The sequence below is a fragment of the Mesoplodon bidens genome (assembly GCF_964165515.1).
Source record: "Mesoplodon bidens genome assembly, chromosome: 14".
Lineage (NCBI taxonomy): Eukaryota > Metazoa > Chordata > Mammalia > Artiodactyla > Ziphiidae > Mesoplodon > Mesoplodon bidens.
This window is the reverse complement of record NC_138170.1, coordinates 53,591,290-53,618,735: the sequence shown is the minus strand read 5'-3', so window position 1 is coordinate 53,618,735 and position 27,446 is coordinate 53,591,290. Positions and strand designations below refer to the sequence as shown.

The window sequence follows — 27,446 nt, the reverse complement described above, 5'->3', positions numbered from 1 at the left end:
TTAGAAAACGTCCTGAACTGACAAGCTCTTACATGATACTCACTCAATACCTCTGAACAAGACTAGCTCATAGCATTATTGATTTGTTAGCAAGTACAACAGCACCGTACCTTTCCCGATCTCCGAGAATTCCTAATACAGAACACCAAGAAAATTGGGGTTTGTTCAGCAATTGCACCACATCTCTAAAAATTGAAACATTATTTGGTAAGTGAAGGTTTTTGATAAACAAGCAGACCAAGGTGAATATTTCCAGTTAAGAAAGTTCACAATAATACAGTAATGTATCATTACCAATAAGAAGGTCTAACAGTCGACCAATGTTTTTTAAGGCAAGAAAAACGAAAACAAGTGCATGTTAGGCCAGGCTTTATGCATGTTGTCCTTGGCGCTGCAAGTATAAGGTCTGTTTAAAAAGCAAAGGGAAAAATTCAACCAATGCTTCCACAACCACAGAATGAGGTTTAGGACTGCAAAGAAAGAGGGAAAAAAGAAACACTATTCCCCTCCAATTATACTGCCAAGCATTCACAAGTGAGCTAGGGATCATAAGGTTAATTATACATTTAATAAGGTGTCAGGGAGATAACTGCTCGTTTCTTTATAAAAATTAAAATGTACAAAGCAAGTTCTCTTTAAAGTATAATTACCTACACTTACGCATACAAAAGGACTGATTTCAATCTCTCTATTTTATAAAAGGCTTTCATTGCGATAGACAGCCAGTACTTGAGAAAGAGACAAAAGTTAAACTCAAAAAAAAAAAAAAGTTTATATGACAGACCAGATAAATCAAGTGTCTATCCCATCTTAGATGCTATAGTAAAATCAAATATGGCAAGACATTATTTTAGTTTACACTCATCACAGATGTCATTCTCTTAAGTTTCTAAAAGCACATTGCTCTTTCAAAGCTTTAAAACACTGTCAATACTAAAATGACTAGTATAAAAAGAACTTTTGGGGACACACAGAACATTTACACTATAAACTGATGCTTTCGACATCTGTGAATAAAGTATTCTTCACTACAGCAAGAATAATCTTTTACTGTTTGACAAGCAGGTAAAGAATGGGTAAAGGGTTTATCATCTGAAACCTCAGTCTACTGAAGGGGTAAAAATGAAAAGACAGCTGTTGCAGCAATGCTCGGCTGTCGCCAAGAGCCCTAGACAGGCCACTGTGGGTACGTGCAGCTCTGAAGGTGGCTGCCACATCCCCACTGTCTCCCACTCTGGACTGCTCGCTAAGAAGAGCTTTGGTCAACAAGCTGGTAAATGAAATCCCAAGTGTGACTGCCTAAAGAGCTATCACAATAATGTGTTAAAGCTGAATGAATACTATCACACGTCCAGCTAGACATGCAGATACCCTGAGTGGGTACACTTGGGTATGTACACACAAACATAAAGCATTAGAATTTATTCTTTTCAAGATAAAACTTGTAATACTAAAGGCAACAAGATAAACAATGAAAAGATTCCTGAAATCCCCATCATAAATTGCCTTTTCTGTTTAAAAAGTAAATTTTTTAAGGAAAAAAAAAGGTAAACATACCAAACCAAACAAGAAAATTCTCAACTAACTAGCATTTCTGTCCAGGAACAAAAGTAAAAAAGCCTTAGAGGCAGTGCCAATTTACACTTTTTACAAAAATGTTAACACAGAGAAATTTCTCAGGAATTCCTTTTAAAAATGACTTGGATTCTACTGTCAAACTAGATGAACTTTAAGGATCAAAAGCAGAGTTCCAGCAAATGAGTACAGTTTTACCTTCCCTATCTACTACTTAAGAGGTGTTGCAGCTTGCAAAATCGTTTAGTGAATATAATACTATTTACTACCAGAAATTGGTCCCAGGCCTCAATTTGACACCGGGAGTCTATACAAACACAGCCGTTGGCGGGATCACGGTGACTGTTTGACTGCCACCTGCTGGGAAGGGACTCCCCGGCGGTGCCTGTTTGTGTACATTACCAGTGGCAGCTATGATCACCCACCGCTCACCCACCGTTCTCTCAGCACTTGGCGCGCGGCTTTATATTTAGTGCTGTTAAAATGGCATGAATGCAGTTGTCTCCTTCCCTGAAGCTTGCTAATTTAACTGAGAGAGTGCGGCCCACAGAGACCTGCATTTGTCATTTAATGTGTCTGTGACACACAAGTGAATAGAAAGCAAATTCTTAATAAATCTTGAATAAGGCACTGAGAATGTTTGAGTATTCGAGAAGCTGTACTTGAAAAGCAAACATTTCCTACTTTTTGTTTGCAAACTGTGTTACCATGGTGATGCACGGTATTTATAGAGCAGTGTTAGAGAAATTAAACTAGGAAATCAAAGGAATTGTTTTGCATTACCTATCTGCACAGAAACATTTGTCTTTAAATCATTTTGGCAAAACATGTCTTCCCCCACCCCCACTTAAATCTAAAGACATTTCTAGTCCGATTTGGCATCTTTAAAACCAGCAACCTGTAACGTACAATCCAGTCCCTGTCATGTAACCTTGATTCACGTTCAAATTTAAATGTGCAGGCAGCACCACACTTCATTTCCGGTATTCTACCACACACCTGAGTCTAGTAATTTCTTAACTGACTTCTCACAAGCCACAAGCCCCACTGCTCCATGTGTGGTGGGTCATTACCTGCAGGAGAGCTCTGGCATCATCCACCTTGCCTGAATCCACAAGCTGAAGGAAAAGATCGGTGACAGGTTTGTAAATTGCAAATTGATTGGCCAATCTCTCCGCCATGATGCTTACTGAAAAAAATGACAGGTAAGAAAAATCTTTCATTTAAACAGTGGTATAACTAACTCATCCACCAAAGAAAGTCAGTCCAGACTCACTAGACAGAAAAAGTGCTTCTGTGTTCTTTGGCTAGAACAGCTAACTTACGCTTTTCAAGTGCTGGTTCCAACCGCTCCTCTATGACTTTTCGGAATAAGTATGCCAAGCCGAAGTACTGAGGTTCCATGGTTTGGTTCCCTGAAGTAAGCATATTTTCAATGTTTTCTACTGCACCATCTATGTTACTGCTGTAAAAGAAAGTAAAATAAATTATAAGGAAATATTTGCTTTAGTATTAATACTGCAGGCAGTTTCAGTATGAGTACTTTGGGATTCACACATGCAAGCACTTTAGGAAAAAAAGGAAATACATTTACAATTAACCAGATAAAAAACACTATGCAAGTTGAACCCAATCACATTTAGGTGGCAAAAGCAATCACCGGGTGCTTTTATGCTACAGTAACTGAGGTAGCTGCTTATTTTAAAAAACTGCTCTAGAGACAAGATCAAACAACTATATAGAGAAGAATTAAAGACGATAACTTAAAAAATTATTGTATCTCAAAGACTTGATTCTGCGGCTGTTTGGATGTAAAATGAAAACTTGTTTAAATGCTATATAACTCTGGCATTATAATCTGCAACTGGTCACTACTGCATGAAGTAAAGATAATGTATTACATCTCAGGATTCTTAAAAATGCTGATGATGTCTTCAAAAGGTATATTTTCTTTCCTTTTTTTTTGCGGTATGCGGGCCTCTCACCGTTGTGGCCTCTCCCGTTGCGGAGCACAGGCTCCGGACGTGCAGGCTCAGCAGCCATGGCTCACGGACCCAGCCGCTCTGCGGCATGTGGGATCTTCCCAGACCAGGGCACGAACCCATGTCCCCTGCATCGGCAGGCAGAATCCCAACCACTGTGCCACCAGGGAAGCCCCCAAAAGGTATATTTTCATGTCTCTCAACCCACAGTCACTACAACTTGTTTTTGTCAGGTAATATATAACATTTGAAAAATATTCAATTTATACTAAAATTCTCAGAAAAAAGTATCTTCACACTTCTTATTTTAAAAAATTAATTACATGGCCTTATATAACAAGTTATGATAAAAAATTATCTTTATGACTATCTTTTTGGTTAAGATGCTCTTTAATTGGTACTTTACAGTTATGATATGGCACTCGAAATCCAAATAGTCAATTTTATGTTGGAATTATTACCTAAAACAAGAATTCTCTAAAAATGAGTACACCATTACAATACATTTTTCTTATGGGTTTTAGTTAGAGAATTATTTAATAGTGAATAAAAACATATCCTCGGCCTCATATAAAACTCTGTTTATATGGTAACATTTAAAATTTCATCCAGGGGCTTCCTGGTGGCGCAGTGGTTAAGAATCTGCCTGCCAATGCAGGGGACATGGGTTCGAGCCCTGGGCAGGGAAGATCCCACATGCCGCCGAGCAACTAAGCCTGTTCGTCACAACTACTAAGCCCGTGCGCCTAGAGCCCATGCTCTGCAACAAGAGAAGCCACCGCAATGAGAAGCCTGCACACAACTAAGAGTAGCCCCTGCTCACCACACTAGAGAAAGCCCGTGTGCAGCAACAAAGACTTGGATAATTTTCTGGATCTTCTAACTTAAAATAATCACATTTTCTTATTAAAGGAAAAGTTTAAAGTTCTATTTGGGGAAATAGTTTTAAAAGGGTGAGAAACAAAACAAAACCTCTTCTCTGCCCAAAGAAAGAGGAACAAAAACCCCTGTAAAAACCAACATGACATTTTCATATCACAACTCATTAAATGTATGTAGGATTAACTGCTAAAGAACATTTTTTTCTAAAAGCATGAAAAATGTCAATTACATAATTACCCCCATGAATCTTTAACTTTGCTAGTGAGGTTAATAAAAATCAAGTTCTTATTTACTTCTACAGTAGTGATTCTCAACAAGGAATCTAGAAATGGTGGTGTAAGAATCATCTCTAAATACCTCCCATTGTGTGGATGTGTGTTGACAGGGGTGGATGGGTAGGAGGGTGGGGAAGATGGAAAAGTATATTTTTAACAAGCTTGCTAGGCCTTCCATTTCACTATGTACTGGTAGAGTGTCACCTTCAAGTGTTGCTGACATTGAAATGAACTTATTTTTCACTTTTGCAACCAAGTGTTTCAACAAGGGCCTGGAATTTATGAATGAGAAAAGTTACCAACTGTGAAGCAAGTTTTATGAATTTGAAAATTTTGATAAATGTTGTTTAAGATTTAATTTAAAGCTAAAACATACTTTGTTAACATATAATTATTCCCTGATAGCTACAGAATAATCAGCAACTGGCATCAATACTTCCTCTGTAGTTGATACAGCTTCTAATACCCTAGTTTTTTAAAAGGTGGGATTTGAGATAACGTTCCTTCTGGTATCCAATGGAGAAAATGAAAGCTCGAAAATACTCACTTCTTTATTTGTGCCAAAGCAATGTTATTGATGAAAACCATACGGGAAAGTCCAATTGAATCTTCGAGTCCATTTACCAACTTCTGAATGTCTTGTATGCTTTCTGTATCACCCTTCAAGGCACATGCCTGAATAAGGCGGGTCACTGCTACTCTAGAAGGTATCTGCTCCAGATCCAAGGCTGTTTTTAGTGTTGTTAGAGCATCTACAATAGAAGAGCAGGTGACAGAGCTTTTTTTATATGAACCGTGCTGACTTTAATGTGTTTTGAAAACTAGCTTTTAAATATGAGCACCAAATGACTATACACAAAAAGCTATGAATAATTTATTCTGTTACAGAAAATATTAATATTTTATGAGAAACCTAAAAAAAAATGAAGATTTATTTGACTGTAAGATATCAGAGACCAGAGAAATTTCTTCTTTAAGTCACAGAGAAAATGCAGATGTTACTGACAGAATGTGGATTCCATTCAGGGATAACATTTAGTGACTAATTTCAAAGAAGTTGACAAGTTCAGAGAAATATAAATAAGGAAATTTTTTTTTTTTTTTTTTTTCTTTTTGTGGTATGCGGGCCTCTCACTGTTGTGGCCTCTCCCGTTGCGGAGCACAGGCTCCGGACGCGCAGGCCCAGCGGCCACGGCTCACAGGCCCAGCCGCTCCGCGGCATATGGGATCCTCCCAGACTGGGGCACGAACCCGTATCCCCTGCATCGGCAGGCGGACTCTCAACCACTGCGCCACCAGGGAGGCCCAGGAAAAATTTTAAAAATTAAAGGCCTTCCAAAAATATGTAACCTCTACCCACATTCATACTTTCCCAGATTTTATTATACTCAAAAGATTCATTATTATCAAAATCTTCTAATACCGCAAAGATTCTTTGTCTCTTTCTAATCCAAAAAGGACTGATCATACAAGAAGAGCAGCCAAACTGGAACATTCAACTTACACACTAACAAATTTATTTTACACGATTACATATCTTGCAGATATTTTCTTACACTGATTTTTCGGAGAAAATAAAGCTCATCAGATTCCCAGGGAGAAACCCCTCAGGAGTTTCTTTTTCTTTTTTTAAAGTATCATACTTACAAGTATATGATTATGGATAAATATGGAATATCCTTCTGATTTACTAATTTAAGTGCCAGGGTAGCAAAATCATTATATTAAATAAAGTGGTGGACTGCAGGGAAAATGCAATACTTAGCACAACAATCACTGCTACCAAAGAAAACTTCATGGCTCTATAGAAATTAAAGCAGTGTAACCTACACAAAACTAAGACCCTCAAAGCACCTTTCCAAATAACAGTCTATCTTTAACAGAAGAATGGGGAAAGGGTAATAATTAAACACTCTATTAAAAGTGATACAGTAAAAGACATCATGAATTTAAGTTATTTATTACTGAATAAACAATTTATTATTACTTCAAATCTACATTCTAAACCAGTGATTCTCCAATGGGGAAAAGGGAAAATAGGCAGTTTAAAAGGCATATTCAATAAAATTTTATGAATATACACGAACATACAGGAAACAAAAAATGTTATTTATACTACTTTAATATTATCTATACAAAATAAACTTGATAAAATCTTAACTGGTGGTCATACACAGATAATATGGAATATTTTTATTAGCCAAGAATACTGTCAGCCAGGAGGATCTTCCCACACCAGTGGATCAAATAGCAACAAAAATAAGATAACAATGGTGAGGATAGTAACTCGCATTTACTGAGCTTTTACTACATTTGTTGAGCACTTACTACTTGCCAGACCCAGTATTAAGCAGTCACACTCACAACTACCCTCTGGAGTTAAGTACCAAATTTGTATGTGGGAAACTGAGGCACAGATAATTTAAACAATTTCCCCAAGGTCATACTGTTAGACCTCAACCCAAGAATCTAACCACCCCAGAGCCTGCATCTATGGATGCATGTGTGTGTGAAAGAGTGGAGGATACAGGAGAAGAGATCATTTCACATCTATCCAAAGGGAGCATGGGACCTTGGAACCGAAATCATATTCCCATACAGGGCTGGACTTCTGGACAGTTCATGATTTACAGGACACCAAAAGCAGTATCCATCCACACCCCTCCCCCTGAGTCCTTATCACACTGTCACCTAATTTACTAGTAATATTGATTATATTGCAACGGTGTGATGTATCGGCTATTAATGTCCCAGAACAGCATTTGAACTGGCTTTATTTTTCTTCCTGCTTTAGATGGAATTGAGAAAAAGCAACCTGAATTTTTTTTTTTTTAAACTGGGAGCTCTAGTCAGCCATGGAACAAAATAAGGAGATGTGGATAGTGCCAACAGCATTCCCGTCCTTGACAATGACCACAGTAGGTTAGTCCGTGGTGAGGCATTGGGAGGTGGGTTCATAGCTTCTGCTCTCAACCAACCTCCAGGTGAACAGCTGAAAACAGATGTGAAATTATATCATAGTTTCTTGTTGTCTTCACAGGGTACCTAACATACAAGTGGGATAGCAGTCAAGTTAAACACTGATCAGATTCAGCTCAAAAATTAACTCCTTGAAATTTAAAAAGTGTTTTATTCTGATCTCCATGTCTACAAAATGTCATTTACAAAAATGAACTTATTTATATAGGAGCAAGTTTAATTTTTCATTGTTTTAAAATTGTTTATCAGGGACTTCCTTGGAGGTCCAGTGGTTAAGACTCCGCACTTACACTGCAGGGGGCACGGGTTCGATCCCTGGTCAGGGAACTAAGATCCCACATGCTGCATGTCGTGGCCAAAAAATAAAATAAAATTTTAAAAAGTAAAAAAAAAATTGTTTTTAAATATCTACTTGCCAAAAAGCCTCTTCTATTGCAAAGAAAATGAAAGCTTTTAAATTTTTAATAGCAAGCCCTACAACACTCAATTATGACTGAAGGCTGTCTAACAGGCTGGTCCTGCCTGTAGAATACTGAGGCAGCAATTTTGCATAGGCAGAAATTATCACTTACATACTCAGTCTTAACCAATTAGGAAGACATCCAAAGACCAATACCTCTAGGCACTACAGGCAACATTAAAGCTGCACAATTAGACAGCAACTTTCAGAGATGTGAAATTATTTTATAAGCACGCAAGTGAGGAGTATATACAGAGTGAGGAAAAAACTAGGCAACATATTTAACGGTTAAAGAGCTGTTTAAACCTTCCTTAAAGAGTTCCTAAGTGTGTTTTGTTGTATCGGCAAAACCATGGTGTTACTGTATCAACTAAAATTCAAATGTAAAATTAAATGTGAAAAGATGCTTATCTAAATTTAAGAGATTCATCATTTTTCCCCTTGGGAGCTCATTCATAAAACCATCCGATCCAAATCCATCCCTCTGCAAACCCATAAACAGCCTCTACCAAACAAATGGCCTCATCCCAACCCTCCCCAAAGTCATCTCTACATTTTTCGGGTGTTATCCTGTTAATTCAAAAGCTCAAAACTCGAAACTCCAAACACCGTATCTTACTGCTGTTGGTATTATGAACTATTAAAAAAGTATTAGATTAAGTTTTAAAAATCAATATTATAATCATTTGGTGCACAATCCCACACATTTAACACTCAATTTAACTCATTTGCTAACTCACATACAACCAACACAATATGCAAGAAACAACTGCTGGGAATTGTTTCAGATGCTCTAAAGTATGTTAATTTCCAAAGCAAAATGACTTGTGCTGTGAATTTTAACGCACTTGAAAGCCTGTACTTTCTCTCCTTCTGCAACACAAATTTTGCATGTCTGAAGAGCTGTGATTCATCTTAAGAAAACCCATCTTGTGTTAAATGGAATGGAAACTGGACTAAGTGGTCAAATGACAAGTACATTCATATTCAAGCTGTATTATAAATGCATGTACAGTAATTTACGTCTCTCAGCTACCACAAAAGGCTCTTGATAAGCAGGTAATTTGCTAAATGGACTCCTTTATCCAAGTATTCGAAGGGCGTTACAAGAAAAATCTGCAGAGGCATTAATGTGACGTAAAGGTCAAGCATTGTGACATACCTTTCAAATAATCCCGCCTAACTTGCGTTATGATGAGGAGGCTGTTGGCAGCATCGTTCAGTGTGAAGCCCTTGATGTGGGTCTCAGCGCTAAAAGAAGCAGACATTTAGAAAGGAATTACTGACATGCTTCTGATACGATAATAAATGGTTGAGCACCAAGGTGAAATTATAAAAACTACTGTTCATATGTTAAAAATATTGCTGCAAAATATCGACCTGGAGACAGCTTTTGTGTTATCCTGTCAATGGTTATAGAAGGATAATTTTTTTTTGCATTCTGACAGATGACAAAGTTGGAAATGAGCAACAAAAGAAACAAAGTACAAGATTTTTTTTAAACAATTGGTTCAGATTCTTGAATGCTGACATATTAGATGACTAAAATAACTGCATGCCCTGCATTGTTCTGCTGTATCCTAAGCTGGATACTTTTTCCTCTTTTTTCTACACTCACCATAATTATAAAATGTAAAACTATTCTTTCGGCAACAAAAATGAGCATTTATTTTCAGCACTTTATATTTTAAATATAAACTAAAGCATATTACTAACACCATATCATTTGGTTGATTAATTTTCAAATTTCTGTCATCTAGATACATACAATTTTTAAAGGTGAATATACTGCAGAACTAAAACCACTGCTACGTTAAAATGTAAAATTTCACACAATCTTGTCCCAGCCTTAAATTTGAAACCCCTCAACTTTTTTTTTTTTTTTTTTTTTTTTTGTGGTACGTGGGCCTCTCACTGTTGTGGCCTCTCCCGTTGCAGAGCACAGGCTCCAGACGCACAGGCTTAGCGGACATGGCTCACGTGCCCTGCCGCTCTGCGGCATATGGGATCTTCCCGGGCCAGGGCACAAACCCGTGTCCCCTGCATCGGCAGGAGGACTCAACCACTGCGCCACCTGGGAAGCCCAAAACCCCCCAACTTTTTAAAACTCAAGAGCAAAAACTCGTTTTTCTTATGAATAAAACCTACGTAATTAAAAAAAAAAAAAAAAAAAGAAAAGAAGAAGAAGAACCCTAGCCAGAGATGATTTGTTTGCTACATTGTTTGCATATCTCCTGTGATGAAATTTCAGCATCCTTAATGCCCCTAGGGTTTATCTCCCGATTAGGAAATCTCCACAGGTCAAAAGGAGCAAAAGCAATTGCTGCCATTTGCCTTATCAAGCTCAGTGATGATCTTGCTGCCAACAACCTCGGCCTACCGACATGAACATCTAAGCTGAGCAGATTGTGAGAAAAGCAGGGTCACTGATAAATTACTCTCGTCAATCCCAAGAAAATCCTCCAAAGACACCGTGATGTGCCCATCCTCTCAGTCACTTTCAGTCTCTGAGGTTCCCCCCTTACTGTTCCTGGGGGAAGGATTTTCTTATCCCCCCGAACGATCCTCTTAATCCCACCAAAGCACCCACTGCTCAGTTTGACTTTTTTCCTTTATCCCATCTGTCAAAGCTCTTAAGTCAAAAACTCATACATGAGACTATAAACTGCAGAAAATAAAGGATTTACTTTCTCAATCTTTAGCATGATTAAATAAACAAGCAGACACTATTAAAATTAAGCTCACTTCTTATGCCAACATTATTACATGTATTATACCATATTTACTTGAAAATATTACCTAAAATTCATTAAAACCATAAGGTAACAAAACTTCTGACATCACACTTGATTGTCAAACCTTTTGAAAATCTCAAAACACAGAACATTTTTCTTTTAATAATCTCTTCCTATCTCAAGAAGGTGTGTATTCAATACACATTTGAAAGTGAGGATAAATAGGAAGAAAACTCCCCAGCTCTATTACATGCTGAACATATACATGTTTTACATATGTAGAAACTGACCAAGCACAACCAAAATGTATTCCAAACTGGCAAAGGGAGAAAAACTACAGAAGGTACTGGTGATTCTGCAGTGTATTCATTCATACAATAAAATAAGAGGAGTCTACTTCTGACTCATAATTTTGATCTTTCCTTTTGGAAAAAAATCTAGTACACAGATGTCAAATCAAACTTCCTGTGATGATGAGAATATTCTTCTTTTTTTTTTTTTGCGGTACACGGGCCTCTCACTGTTGTGGCCTCTCCCGCTGCAGAGCACAGGCTCCGGACGCACAGGCTCAGTGGCCATGGCTCACGGGCCCAGCCGCTCTGCAGCATGTGGTATCCTCCCGGACCGGGTCACGAACCCGTGTCCCCTGCATCGGCAGGCGGACTCTCAACCACTGCGCCACCAGGCAAGCCCGAGAATATTCTTTATCCATGCTGTCCAACAGGGTAGCCACCAGCTACATGTGGCTACCTGGCTACTGTGATGGAGGAATGGAAACCTTAATTATATTTAATTTTAATAATTTAAATTTAAGTGGGCACTTATGGCTAGTGGCTACTGGACTGGACAGCACAGAATTCCAGACATTTTCTTTTCATTTTTAGAACTGCTAAAATAAAGGAAAAAAACTGCAGAGTGAAGGGGTATCAATCTTTTAACTTACAATCAACTGCAAAAACTACTCTGTCTTAACCAAAGGAGATAGTATCACATGGAAAGTTTCATATTAGAGATTTCAGAGCTATGACTGGTCTATGGATTGTACTTATATAACACGCACATAGGACACTAGGCAGTGATTAGAATTTATCTTACTTTGGAAAACAAAAACTGGCCAATCCAGTAAAAACCATCAGTTATTAATTTAGCATTATTTTTAGACAGAATAAAATAAGAAGCTAGTAGGAACAAGAGAAAATGAAGTGCTATTCTTGAAAGATAAAGCAGAGCTAATCACCACATGATTCTCAAATTTCCTAAGAATAGAGTTCAGTGTTAACAGAGATTTAAAATAACAATTTATAACCATTACTGCTCTATGAATAAGCAGTTCCCCTCCCTTGAAAGAATTCACTATACCTAAATTTTTATTTTGAAACACGAGGAAATGTTGTAATTCTAACTAAAAATGAAAGAAAGTCATTCTTTCTTTTTTTCTTTCAAAAATGTTAAAGGCATCTGTTACTTTTGAGGTTCCATTACTTGTTGGGAAGGTTAAGTAACCTTCTTAATAAAACTGCAGAAATCTCACTAGTAGTCAAGTGAATCTGCAACACACTAGAGACAGCAAAGGTACAGCAAAAACAAAGACTGCATTAGTTCACAGGGAAGACAACACTCTTAAGACTGAACAGGTGGCATCATGTAGGTAACTGTAACAGACTGCTATTTATAGAGTAGTAGTGCCAGAATAATACTGGGGGTACCACAACTTGCTACAGTAGCTCATTTGGTCACACCACATTACAAAAAAGATGCCTCTAAAAAAAAAAGCAACAATTATTTTTCATTCTGATCACTGATGCAGAGCCAGAAGGGGAAGAGATGACCTAGTGGAACACTGGCAAGGTTGGAACCAGGAAACAAATCCAGAGAAGTTATACGACATTCCTCCAGTAACAGAGAATTGGAACTCTTAACTTCCGCTTCTGAATTCCCAGTCCAGAGTTATTTTCGAAAGTACCCAATGTAGATCTAACCCAAGATACGATTCCTCATAGTCAGATATAACATTTTATTGGTTCAAAGAAAAGGATGTGCACAGATCCCCAGATTAAGTGCCTCTGGGCATTCTAAAGCTTGGCATCTAGGATTCTCTTTGGGCCCACACAACTACATGGGGAAGGTAGCTACAAAATACTCCTGAAAAGATAACACAGGGGAAGATAAAAGTAACCTCAGGAGTACAGAAAGGTTTCATGAACATCTAGAGAGGGAGGGAAGGAAAGAAGATAAACCTACATTTTACAGGTTGTGGACATAAGTGTAAATAGAAGGGCTGTGCTTATAACCATCTTCTAGGTCAACAGCTTTCACACTTGTTTGATCAAGATTCTCAGTCAGACATAGTAAGAAACGATGTTTTACGGTACATACCAGTGCACTGATATACAGATGCACATATAACTGAAAGCAAACGTTCACAAAATATCTTTACTACATGGAATGCTTTGATATTTTCTATTCTATTTAACTAAAAAAGATGTTGATTCTGCCCCACTAAAGAGAGTCCATGATCCACTAACAGGTTATAAATGCAATTTGAAAAACTACTCTAGACCAGGGGTCTCTAGCAAGAGGTATGCACACTGTGTGAATGCTCTAGGGTGAGTCAAGAAAATGTTTAAGTTTCTATTTTTAAATCTTATTCTCCAAAAAACTGCTATTTTTGGAGTATGTTTTATAATATACTTACAGTAGTACAGCTCACTGATAATGGTATGTGATCAAAATGTTTAAGACGTGATTCTTGACTCACCTGGGGTGTTTAGTAAAACGCAGATTCCTGGGCCCCACGCCAGATCAGGTGAGTCAGAACCTTTGGGGTGAGTGGTGGGTTATCTGTTTATGCTACCAGAATGTGAGGCTCACCATTCTAGAACAAGCCCAATTAAAATGAAAGAATTATAATCTGTACTTTTGGGAAGTATTTCAGAGGTCTCTGTGACCAACCTCAGGATTAAAAGACTTGAAAAAGTTTTCCTTCTTTGCTTCCATCTCCTCAGTTAATCATACCCAATTCTCAACACAAAATGTTCCTCTCTTTTTTCTGCCACCCTTTCCTCCCAAATCACTGTTGTTTCAAAACACCTTTGATAATTGTGGATAGTGTTTAGATAATAATTTTCCAAGAAAACTAACTGTAGGAAAAAACCTGCACCTCCTGGATGACTTCAATGGTTATGGATGACAGGATGTTGTTCAATGTCACATTTTCCAAGTCACTAATTGAGGATGTACTGAGTATTCCAGAGATAGATAATTTAATTAGCAACTGAGTAAAAACACAAATGAGACACAATGCATTAAAAACCTGAACTTAAATGTCTCAGTGCGACTGTCCTATATCAAGACATAGAAGTGATTCAAGATCATAGATATATATGGTGTATGTGTGTATCCATATATATATAGTACTTAAGTATATATATATGAATTATATATACTGTGTGTGTGTATATGTCAATAGATACAGATATATTTCCACAGACAAGTACAGTCATACACAACGTATTTTTCAAAATGCACTGAAACATAAACAGTAAACACAGCCCTATGGTGCATAACTTTAACATAACACTAATATTAACGCCAGGTTTTCCAGTGAATTCCAAGAATGGCAAACACCCATTTTCTATTCAGGATTCTAATATTCCAAAAGTGCTGCCACTTAAAAATTTTGAAGGCCAAAAGTTAGCCAGGAAAGATTATTTCAAAACTTACAATATACTAGGAAAAGGTTGACCTTTGCCATTGAAAATAAAGCTATTGATTGACTCATCAACAGGACAGGTGTACCTTCCAGAGCAGGTGACCTCGATCTTCTCCTTTCTAGGCCCTTTCTGATTAATTACTTAACTTTTGAAGGTAACTCCTTGGGGATAAGACAACAGAGTCAGTTAACTGACACAACACCAGGGAAGAAAACTTTATTCTCGTTCTGATTAACGAAGTATTTTACTCTAGGGAACTAGCCAGAGACAAAACCACTACTGCCACTAACACCAACACCACTAAACAGATTACAAAACAAGAAGGGGAAAGAGAAAAGGTATTTAAAATTGTTGAGTACCATATATTTTCTCTACTTCACTCTATCTCCTTCAATAACTAGAAGAAATCATTAATGTAAGATTTATTATCATCTACTCATTATACAGAAGAAAAACTGAGGCTCAGAGATAGGAGGAAATTTTCCCACGAGCTTTCAAGTAAGATTCAAACCCTTGCCTAAGTTCAAAGCCCTTGGTATCTTCATGTATCAGGCTGCTTCCACCATAAAAGGTACACAGATCGAGTTGCTGAACAAGAAACAGAATATGATTTTAAAAACTACTTTTCTGGGGGCTTCCCTGGTGGCGCAGTGGTTGACAGTCCGCCAACCGATGCAGGGGACACGGGTTCGTGCCCCGGTCCGGAAGGATCCCATGTGTCGCGGAGCGGCTGGGCCCGTGAGCCATGGCTGCTGAGCCTGCGCGTCCGGAGCCTGTGCTCCGCAGCGGGAGAGGCCACAACAGTGAGAGGCCTGCGTACCGCAAAAAAACAAAAACAAAAACAAAAACAAAAAACTACTTTTCTATATATGAATAGAATACATGAGTTGTGAGGTTACATAAGGTAAAATAAAATACACTGCAGTGTGCAGGGCTAATAAAAAAGTTATATTTTTTGTAGGTTAAAAACCCCCATAAAATTAGAAAACCATTTCATATAATTTTTGTGACTAGTTGAACACAATTAAGCAACTGCTACTACAATACATCATTAGAAAAATCCTAATGATAGTTGATACATTTTTTTAAGTGTGAGGTTTAATAGATGAACTAATACTTACAAATCTTTCACTTGCATTGCTTGTGTAGGATTATCCTTCATCAACAGTAAGTTTATAAGACTGGCATAAGTTTCACTATTGAACACAATGTTTTGCTTTTTTGCTTTCAGGAAAATATTAAATGCATCTATGAAGGAAAAAAACAACAAAAAATGAGATGACGTTATTCTGAAATGGCAAAAAAGGAGGGGGAAAAGCCCTAAAACAAAGCCCCAAACCCCCATATTTCTGCTTCTTTTAATACTCACTCACTATACTACTCTACAGAGACACACACTGACCAAGCAAGCAGATGTTATCACTCTTCTAATCTTTAAAAAACAAAGTGACAGTTATGAAAACTACTAATTAATCCAAATGGATGGTACCAGAAAGGGCTTCGTTTTAAAATTATTTTTCATACTAGCTCTTTAAAGTCAACAAATTATTTTCATGCCAATAAAAACTAAAAAGAGCTCTTCTGAATTTGTTTATCAAAAGATGATCCCAGTTTCCAGTTTCAAAATAAATTGCAAAATGTGTGTTAAAGTCCAAATAAACCAGGGGTATAATTTAGATTGAGGGGAGCAAAAGATTCACTTTAAAGCGATCTTGAATCTGTAAGTGGGTGGTTCCTGCGGTTAAGACTCCAACACAACAGCATTACAGTGAGTATAGCCTGTAATGCTAAAATTAGGAGATCAAATTATTTGGCTACGACAGGACTTATACAAAAACATACAATTTTCAAATATACAGATATCTAACAAGTAAACTAAGCAACATTTGTTTGACTGATTAACAGTTTTATTTCACTTGTTCACAATAACTGTCAGTGAATGAAAAGATGTTACCAAAAGAGAAGTAACTACACTTTTCAGTCACTTACTTTTCTGAAATAAAATTGCCTGGCTATAAACATCCAACTGAAACTAGACTCCACACTCTGGTGTGTATAAACAAATCACAATAAAGATGGGGCATAACTGAACTATCACATAAGACCTTTTATGGATATAAAGCTCCATGTAAAGAAATATAGAACACACAAACAGGAATGAACATGATATTAACGCTCAGAAGAACATTCTGAGCTACTGTGGAGGTTTCTAAACAAGCAGAAGTTATGCTTGTGTTTACAGGTTAGGGGAGTTTGAATTAGCCCTTCAATTAAACTGAAGTGACAACATCAAAAACTTAGTTAACTTTCAAGCTAAATTCAGAGAAAACAAGAGAAAAAGGTTATGATCTTAGTATTTGTATATTAACTAAGAAAAGATAGAATCCATCATTCAGCACATAATGCATATATTTTCCTTTTAATAGAGTTGAGAAGTTATGATGTACTGCAATTATTGGCTACATCCCAACAAGCGTTTATAATAGTTCACTACTTTGCTGAATGAAAATACACAGTAAGTACAATTTGAATATTTAAGGTAACAAAATAATCTAGAAAAGCTTACTAGTGGTTTTCTAAAACTGTAGTCTTGAATTCAATTTTCAAAGTATTCATATTTTGCCAAGCATTCAATTCTGAGATATACACAAAAGCAACTCAAACCTCTGCAGAATTAACAGAATGAAACCAACTAGATAAATGTAAATTGTATATTAAAACTAGAAGAGGGGACTTCCCTGGTGGCACAGTGGTTAACAATCCGCCTGTCAATGCAGGGGACACGGGTTCGAGCCCTGTTCCAGGAAGATCCCACATGCCACAGAGCAACTAAGCCTGTGCACCACTACTGAGCCTGCGCTCTAGAGCCCACGAGCCACAACTACTGAAGCCCGCGTGCCTAGAGCCCATGCTCTGCAACAAGAGAAGCCACTGCAATGAGAAGCCTGTGCACCGCAACAGAAGAGTAGCCCCCGCTCGCCGCAAATAAAGCCAGCGCGCAGCAATGAAGACCCAACACAGCCGGAAAAAATAAATTAAATAAGTAAATTTATTAAAAAAAAATTTTTTTTAACTAGAATAGGGGTATATCTTTACATTTACAATATACACTGCATTATATTTAGTTAGCTGGTTAAAATGTTTTTACTTAAATAAAAACAGTTAAAAAAAGGCAATATATGGAGCTTTGGAATCTTTAAACAGGAAATATACACTAACCTTACATTCATTTTAATCAAATCAAAATTCCATTAGAATATTTAAATAGTATTGATAATAATGAACTTTATATTTAGGTTTAAGAGATACATGGTGAAAGACTCAAGGATATATAGACTGAATATGCAACAAAGGAAAATGACTCAGAAAGAATAAAAAGTTACTCTGCAGTATTAAGAAAGCATAAGAGCTTAGCTTAATTCCTCCTTCAGACACTTTGTCAGTGTCACAAAACTTCTAGTTAAGAAATTAAAAGGTTCGGACTTCCCTGGTGGCGCAGTGGTTAAGATCTGCCTGCCAATTCAGGGGACACGGGTTTGATCCCTGGTCCAGGAAGATCCCATATGCCAGAGCAACTAAGCCCGTGTGCCACAACTACTGAGCCTGCGCTCTAGAGCTGGCGAGCCACAACTACTGAGCCCACATGCCACAACTACTGAAGCTCACGCGCCTAGAGCCTGTGCTCTGCAACAAGAGAAGCCACCGCAACGAAAAGCCCGCGCGCCACAACGAAGGGTAGCCCCCGCTTGCCACTAGAGAAAAGCCAGTGCGCACCAGCGAAGACACAACGCAGCCAAAAATAAATAAATAAATAAAATTAAAAATACGATATTAAAAAAAAGAAATTAAAAGGTTCTATAAATTTCGAAATTGATGACTTTCTACTGAAGGGAGCTCAAAACTGTCAATACGAAAATGAAAAGAAAATCTGCTGCATAATGGTTATCATAAAGCATACTTGAAAATGTACACAAAAACTGGAGGAGTTAAAGGTAACAGTAGCATTCTATGGAGAAAAATTAACAAAAATGAAGGAAACAAAAGTAATATATGATCTGGGGAGAGTACAACGAAGTCTAAATGAAAACATCTAGAATGTGATAGGCAAGCTTGTATCAGAGGGTTCAAGATGGTCAAAGAAATTTTAAAAGTAGTCACAATAGAGGTAGGCATACCTTCAGGAAAGTTTACCACTGAAGAAAGGGAAGAAACGCAAGAAACAGGGCTCATGTCCTGCCTTCAACCTCGAGATACTGCTTAACACACACTAGTATGATGGTTAACGCCCTAATCATTTTTTGCTTTCACGTAAAAATATGTAACAAATACACTTGCCAAAAAATTAATGATAATACTATTTTCAAAGTGTAATTTTTGAAAAAATGCACTATTTTAGTTTTTATTATGAAAAATTTCAAATGTACAGAAAAATATAAAGAATAGTGTAATAACCCCCTCCACATACCCATCACCTACACCTAATAATTAACATTTTGCCAGATTTGTTTAACCATTTTTTATGGCTTAAGTACTTTAAAATAAATTATAGAAATCTTGATTTTTTTCCCATTTCTCAATGCTTCATTATAGATCTCAAAATTTAAGGACATTTTCCTATAAATCATAATGCTGTTATCATATCTAATAAAATGAGTGATTCCTTAATGACCCACTACTCAGTCAATATTTAAATTTTCCCAATTGTCCCAAAATGTCTTTGTTAACTTAAAAAATGAAAGAAAATAATTAATATATACAATTTAAGTTCCATCTCTACCCGAGATCACTACTAATTTGTTGGGTTTAGATCCCATGTTGCTATCAGAAAGAAGACCCCAGTGTACACATTTACCTTTGTCTTTCTTCCTGTGGCAGGCATTCAATAGCTCTTTCTGGAGACTAACTTCTACAGGTGAGGGTGGTGAAGTCAGGGAATGTGTTTCATCCTCATACCACAACTTAAAAATAAAATTATTCAATTAAACAAAAAGTGGTAAACACAACAGTGACCTTTTCAGTGTAAAGCTGGGCTAATCTATTACCTAAAGTTATAGACAAACAAAAAAATCTGTTATGCTTACAGTTAAAAACAAATTACCTCAGGTACGTCAAATGGAACCTCTTGGTTATTGTTCTTAAGGATTTCCGCTAATAACCTTAATGTCTTTCCACGAGGAATAATATTTTCTTCTTGCATTTTATTCCAGACAGCATCAGCTCTTTGCCAGTCACCATTCACTTCTGTAAAATTAAGCAGAAATTAATGAACATACTAAATAGAATTCATGAAAATATTTAGAACTATTTTTATTTGATGCTGAAGGAAGTATTCCAAACATTGCCTCCAGGGAAAGGACCAGGGTGACTGTGGACCAAAGGTAAGAAGACTTCTTTCTGTATACCTTTTTGTATCTTTTGAATTTTAAACCATAGAAATTACTTACCTATTAAAAAACAACAGAAAAAAAAAAACCACACACTTTATTAAGAACTTTGAAAATCATGTTGATACAAAGTTTACCTTTTTAAAGTAACTGAGAAATTGCCCACTGTTAAAATCAAAATCAGAAACAGGTAACAATTCAACTATGACCAGTAGACTTTGGAAAGACAATGGGATACACATATACAGTACAGTACACAGCTGAAGGTCTAAAATGATTGAAAGTGTGCAAATGTGTGATTTTTGTCAAAAGTGACAAATCAACAAACCTTTTTCCCTTAGTTAAGTAGGGAGAATTCTGTCTCTTCTGTCAACTTGAAGAATTCCTATGTCAGTGTGTAACAGATTTCTCATAATGCCCTCAGACTAAGTAAGATCACAGGAAGTTTACTGGAAAGAAATAGGCAGCTTCCTTCATAATGAAATATCTAGTTCCTTCTATGTGGTAACCTCGTCTTCACAAATAGCAAAGACTTAAGAATCAAGACTTTATTTTTAAACATTCTAATGGGTTTTGAAAAAAGAAAAGGTCAAGCCATTTCTGCTTGTGAGAAACTAGAGCAAAATATGAAAAATGTCTTATGACACTAAATTCAATATACCTATCAGGCACAAAGAAGTACTGTTTTAAATGTGGCCTTTAAAAAAATTTGCTAATATGAATAAGGAATATCTTAATGGTGTATGGTCAGCTCCAGGAAGAGGGTGTGTTTCAGGACACAAATGTTCCAGAAAACATGAGTAAATTTGCTTCTCAAAAATACCAAAATACTTGGGCTTCCCTGGTGGCGCAGTGGTTAAGAGTCCGCCTGCCGATGCAGGGGACACGGGTTCGTGCCCCGATCCCGGAAGATCCCACATGCCGCGGAGCGGCTGGGCCCGCGAGCCATGGCCGCGGAGCCTGTGTGTCCGGAGCCTGTGCTCCGCAACGGGAGAGGCCACAGCAGTGAGAGGCCCGCGTACAGCAAAAAAAAAAAAAAAAAAAAAAAAAAAAAAAACCAAAATACTACAACACATGGAATTTTCCTAGATTTCCCTCCCACCCTAAAACTGAAAAGCTAAGCTTTTTGATAACTGACTCCTAGAAGTAAAAAACTCAAAGAACAAAAACAAAATACATTCACACTCCATCAGAAACCTGCAATAAAGAAAAAGATAACAAGTAGAGAATTTCCCAGGGTCATACAAAGATTGCAGCCCACACTTTCATAAGGAATATGCTGAAAGGTGGCCCAAACAGTAGAAATTAACCTAAAGTTCAGAGTGATTTTATATATACTTTGACAATAAAAATCAGCCTAATATAAAACCCTTATTAAATTTACAATCAATTTTCAAAGCAAGACTCTCATAAGCTAATTATGCTTTTCCTTCATTAAAATGTTGTCATGTAATGTAAAATTCAAGAGTAATTTTTCAAGTATGTTAACGTATAAAACTTTATACATAAAGTTTATCAAATACACTTTAGTTTATTTGATTAAATAAATTAAAAACAAAAACCCAAGCCCCCAAATCTTTAATTCTGTAGAGGGGAAAGAGGAACCACTTTTGTTCTGTGCAAAAGGGTACTATGGACTGTAGGGGACACAGGGAAGCTTTCCAAGTGCTGGGAACAGCCCTGCTAAGGTGTTTTTTTTTTTTTTGCAGTAGGCGGGCCTCTCACTGTTGTGGCCTCTCCCGCTGTGGAGCACAGGCTCCGGACGCACAGGCTCAGCGGCCATGGCTCACGAGCCTAGCCGCTCCGCGGCATGTGGGATCTTCCCGGACTGGGGCACAAACCCGTGTCCCCTGAATCGGCAGGCGGACTCTCAACCACTGCGCCACCAGGGAAGCCCAGGTGTTTTTTAAAGAGATTAATTTTTAAGCTAACATAACTATTTCAGACAGTGAAGAGGTGGATGAGGTACAACTCTGCCTTCAGACTGAAAGAACTCTGGGAAGGTAATTCTTTTTAAAAAAGCACAAACTATATGAAAAGCTTCTACTTTGGGAGGACAAGATATAACAGAGATGCACCTGCTCAAATGGACTAGCAGCTTGTAACAAGAAAAATTTTTTCAAAATACAGGTGAGAACTAGACAGTGCATACAGCATAAAACAACTGAGATATACACACTTTTTTTTTGGGAAAAAAAAATCTTGGAAATGTACCTGGATCACAGAATACATAACAAAAATTTGAGGCAATCAAACTAGTCAGTGCCAAAATCTGCAGCCATGCTCTCACAAAGGCACAGAAGGGCCATGCCTTTCTTTCATAATATCCCTCTGGGGCTTAAAATTCCTTCAACCAAGACAACAACAATCATACTTGTTATTTGAAGAATCAAACAGCCACAAACCTGGGCTGTGACCAGGGAATGGGCACTCCCTCAATAATTCCATCACTTCCCTGGAACTCACTGTGTCCTCTTTAAAGAACAAGAGCGCTGACTACTAAGTGATTTGAGAACTCTTAAGCTATAAAACCAAAGATTTTTGACACTATCAGTGAATTTTACAGGAACAGACATAGTTATGGGGCTTCATTTATGGCTATCTGACCAGTGTGTACAACAGTTGGCACTTCACGTGGGGTTTCTATGGTATTTAAACTACGAGATGATAGTCATATGGATGCTGTTGTCATAAACCATGGAGCAATGTATCTTTGTCTTGTGCATGTTTCTGTAGTATGCTGTAATTCACAACAAAATAAGTGTGTATACCTGTGTGAAAGGTACTGTTTTAAAATAAACAAGGAAAACTGCTCTTTAACAAATAAACCCAAATAATTAAATGAACTCCTTTCAAGGGTGAAAATTACATCATGAAAAAGAATGAGCTCATAAAAAATTCCAATAGGTGAAACAAATTGTTTTCTCAGAAATCCAAAATCTAAAACATGGATTTTTTTTCATGTGTTACAGGGCCACATTTCATATGTCATTCCATACTGTATGTTCCTTTTCAAATAAATTGAGTCCACAGTGCTTTATTTAACATATTTAAGTAGTGGTCCAAGTCAGTGGGCAAAACGGAGGGGGCCAGGTCGCAGGAGGAGAAACCTTGCTTTTTCTTCAGAAAGGGAAGGATCAGGGTTATCACAACCACATTATTGATTTATAGCAGTATAGAAGTTGGGAAGTAAACAAACTGGGTTAAAACGTATACTTCCCTATAATGATTCCTCCAGCTTCCAGTTCCATGAGAGGCCACCCTCATGTTACCTCAGCCTCAGAGGCTCCTCAGCTAAGGAGAGGAGAGCGCCTCAGACTATTGGCTCAAATACAGAGCTGGAAGGGGGGTGTCCATCAGAACAGATAGAGGGGATTAAAGAAAAAAAAGGGTAATAAACCTCAGAGTTTATTTATAAGAGTTCCTGCTTATCCCTAAAGGAAACTTTAAGATGAAGTTCAAAGTTGCTTTTTCTTTTCTTTCTTTTCAAAAAAGCAACAGCAAAAGGTCATCTGCAGAGGAGAAGGAAGTCCGTAAGGCTGGCTGCCTCTCATCTTTCCCTGGACTACCGCTGTACCTCATGCATCCTTACAGCTGTTCTTTCACCCCAAGGTATTGTCAGTGTTGGTTCAGGTCTAACTCTTCTGAAGAGCACTACCTTTCTATCTGCAGTGCCTACCTCAACGGCTAGCACAGTAAGGGCTTCAGAGTATTTCTGAACTAAAGTTTATATAGTCTTCTTATGGGGATGATTTTAAAGGCTGAGATTCATTTGGATATATTAGTATTTTTTTTTAGTTTGCATAAAATTAGAATTTAAGCAAGAAACAGTTCTTCAAAAGTAAGAAAAAGCAGGGGAAGGAGGGAGAATCAGCACTCAAATACAGGTTATAATCCACTAATTAAGGACTACATACCTAAAACCTAAGTTTTTGTTTTTTTGGGTTTTTTTTTGTTTTTTTTTTTTTGCGGTACGCGGGCCTCTCACTGTTGTGGCCTCTCCCGTTGCGGAGCACAGGCTCCGGATGCGCAGGCTCAGCGGCCATGGCTCACGGGCCCAGCTGCTCCGCAGCATGTGGGATCTTCCCAGACCGGGGCACGAACCCGCGTCCCCTGCATCGGCAGGCGGACTCTCAACCACTGCGCCACCAGGGAAGCCCAAACCTAAGTTTTTAAATTCTATACATTCAACAACAACCTGATGAGCATTGTGTGCCAGAATCTGATCATATTCAAGCCAAAGTTTTAAGAATTACATTGTGGTATGTCAATGCAACCAACAAATGAAATGTAAATTTTACAGCAAGTCTTATTTTACATACACCATCAAGATGTAAGACAAAGCTTCCAATGATAATAAATACAAGTTCAAAAAGACAAATGAAATCACCTTATTCATTGCTGTCTATGTTTGGTGAAGGAAAACTTCCCAAAAGAAAAAAAGAATAAATCTAGATCAAATATCTATGAAGAAAAGAAAGGAAGGAAAGGAAGGAAGAAAGGTCACTGACTATTCTAAGTGTTTTTCCTCTCTACCCAAATACCCTAAGAGACTGCACAGTTCTAGAGTACTGTTTGACAATAGAGATCAAAGGTTTCAGAAAAGTTCATCACTTTTAACCCTTAATAAAAACACAAATTCAGCCTAGGGAAACAATTAAGGGTGTTAACAAAGATTAGATGCAAAGATGACTAATTCAGTGTTATTTTATAATATGGAAAACTGAAATCTATTCACTTGTCTAGCAGTAGGAGACTGGTTGAGTAAATTCTAGTATATCTGTTCAATGTAGCCATTTGTAGGTGATAAAGTGTTGAAAAACATTTGTAATATAGAACTGAGTCAAAATTATATTATAATACAATCACATTTTAAAAAGTAATTGTTCAGCAATGAGTTTGTACATCAATATGCATTTTTCTGGAAAAAGATCTATACACATGAACATGTCAATGATTACTTATTTATAGAAGTGACTAATAAATCTACTAAAGAAATTAAATTACAAGAAAAAAAAAGAATAGTCTCTCCTCAAAAACTCCTATTAAATTCTGTGGCTATGATGAAGATTTTTCTCACCTTCTCATTATTGCAGCAAGAATGTCAGAAATTATGAAGATTGTAGGGTGTCTAGTGATACAATATAACATTTTGTGAGAAAATTCAATCTGGCCTCTATGTGAGCCTCTGTTTAAGACTCTACATTTGACAACCCCTGGAGCTTCCTCACAGCCTGATATTCCTTTCTGGCCACTGCCTTCCATAGAATGTCTCAAAATGAAAACACGAGGAACAGTCAGATTACTTACTGTATAGTTTTAGCAGACTGTAGTATAGCTGGTCTCTATCACATTCAAATAGCTTCTGTGTCAGCTCCACTAATTTTTCTAGAGTTTCAACCTTAAAAATAAGATTAACAGATGGATCTAGATTGTGTAAAGGACATTTTATAGTTGACAAATCATAGTTGAATAATCCTTCAAATTAACTTTACCCAAAGGGCAGATTAACTTCACTTCAAAAGTTAAAGGACTGAGCACAACATCGTGAATGTACTTAATGCCACTAAACTGTACACTTAAAAATAGTTAAAATGATAAACTTGATGTTATATGTATTTTATCATAATTAAAAAAAATTTTAAGTTAAAGGGCTAAAGGACTCTTTGGAGTCAATAACACATGAATAATTATCTAGTTGAGGGAACCTCCACAAAGGAGCATTCTGTAGAATTCAAAGATATTTAGGCTGGAGGACTCAGTGAGTATATCTATATTTGTTAATAGGAATATTCCTCCACCCAAACTTTAAACTCCTCTTTCCCTGTGGCTTTTTCTTGGCAGGATGTGAACAGATATCTGTGCTGGAGTAGAGGTAAAGTAGAAACTCCAATGGGCTCCCATCAAGTGACTCCTCTGGTCACTAACAACTGAAGCAGATTTAAATTGCCAAAGAAACAACATTAGCCTGCTCAAACCAACAAGTGGAATGAAGCAAGCTAAAATCTTCAGAGCCCAAGTAAAAATTTTTAGGGATTCCACTGGACCTCAGAAACCAGAATAAAGCTATTGCTTATTTGGAAAACAACCAAGATAAGCAATGTTGCATCTCCTGAACTCCCCAAACGCTCACAGGACATGTAGGACACTTGCTTTCTACTCACAGTTTTAGGTGAGTGAGACCAGAAATTAAACACAAACCTGATTAGTTGCAATACATCTATCACAAAACCACTGAAGTCTTGTAGGCCGAGCTCTAATGCCTGGAGTCTGTAAAATAAAATAATCATATAGCACACAGGTAAGGCTTCAGCTATATGTTAATTTTCCCTCAAAGACAAATAGTTTTCCTTCTAATGACCCTGCTTCCTCCCTGCCAAATGGAGATACTAAAAGAAACCTATAACTTAATCCCACAATTATCAAACACCTTTAGGATTAGAACAACCTATACTTAACCAGTGTCTAGAAGATTCGGGTTATTTCAAAACGTTACTTTGTAGGTCAATTTTCATTCCATAAATCTTTAATCATTAAAAATGGCTAAGCTTTCTGTAGCTCAAAAAGAAACCTTGAAATGATGGACTAAATCAACTCCAAAATATGTGAAATTAAACACACACACACACACACACAACTTCAGAGATCCCAATAGATTCAGGAAGCAAAAACTATTAATATGTTATGTTGACTTATTAACAATTGTCACAATGATAAAACCAATGGCTTTTAAAGAAACATGCTTTGTAAAACTCAGTGATAAAAGTATTCTGATTACAACACGTTTGCCTAGTATCTGAAACTAAACGTTTAAAGAGCTAAGTACTAAAAACAAGCTAAGTACTTAAAATTAGTTCATAGTCTTAGTTTATTTCAGTAATTGAGATGTGTGTTATAGCCTCAATTAGGAATTACTAAGGTTTAGTCAATAACTCTGGCTTCAAAACAATTACTTTATAATTCTGGATACTGAAATAAAAGACAAACCACTTCACATATAATTCCAAGGATCTGTCACTCTACCTCCAGTATTTTCATCATCTGTAATAGGGCTTCCCTATTAAATACTACATTTCAATCTCAGCATTATGATAAGAAAACAACATACTCATTACCCTGGCTGCTCCAGTCCAGAGGACATACATTTACTGCCTTATCCACTCAGTTTTGTGGACGACACCAGGCAACTCTCAAATCTGATCTCTTATTTATAAGTCCTCATTACTTTTTATTTCTTAAAAATAGTATTGTAGGGGCTTCCCTGGTGGCTCAGTGGTTAAGAATCCGCCTGCTAATGCAGGGGACATGGGTTCGAGCCCTGGTCCGGGAAGATCCCACATGCCTTGGAGCAACTAGGTCCGTGCACCACAACTACCGAGGCTGCGCTCTAGAGCCCGCAAGCCACAACTACTGAGCCCGCTTGCTATAACTACTGAAGCCCATGCACCTAGAGCCCGTGCT

General features: G+C 37.3%; 1 protein-coding gene across 1 annotated transcript in view; it reads right to left on the bottom strand.

Annotated features, from left to right (window-relative positions):
- Positions 1-27,446, bottom strand: part of LRPPRC (leucine rich pentatricopeptide repeat containing) — a 104,449-nt gene that overhangs the window by 5,508 nt on the left and 71,495 nt on the right. The window contains exons 26-35 of the mRNA XM_081253956.1: positions 26,187-26,255; positions 25,296-25,386; positions 19,700-19,842; positions 19,454-19,559; positions 15,723-15,849; positions 9,316-9,404; positions 5,262-5,466; positions 2,901-3,040; positions 2,649-2,764; positions 111-185 (exon numbers count right to left, since the gene is read on the bottom strand). Coding sequence (XP_081110082.1) covers positions 111-185; positions 2,649-2,764; positions 2,901-3,040; positions 5,262-5,466; positions 9,316-9,404; positions 15,723-15,849; positions 19,454-19,559; positions 19,700-19,842; positions 25,296-25,386; positions 26,187-26,255 — 1,161 coding nt within the window. The remainder of the gene's footprint in view (positions 1-110; positions 186-2,648; positions 2,765-2,900; positions 3,041-5,261; positions 5,467-9,315; positions 9,405-15,722; positions 15,850-19,453; positions 19,560-19,699; positions 19,843-25,295; positions 25,387-26,186; positions 26,256-27,446) is intronic.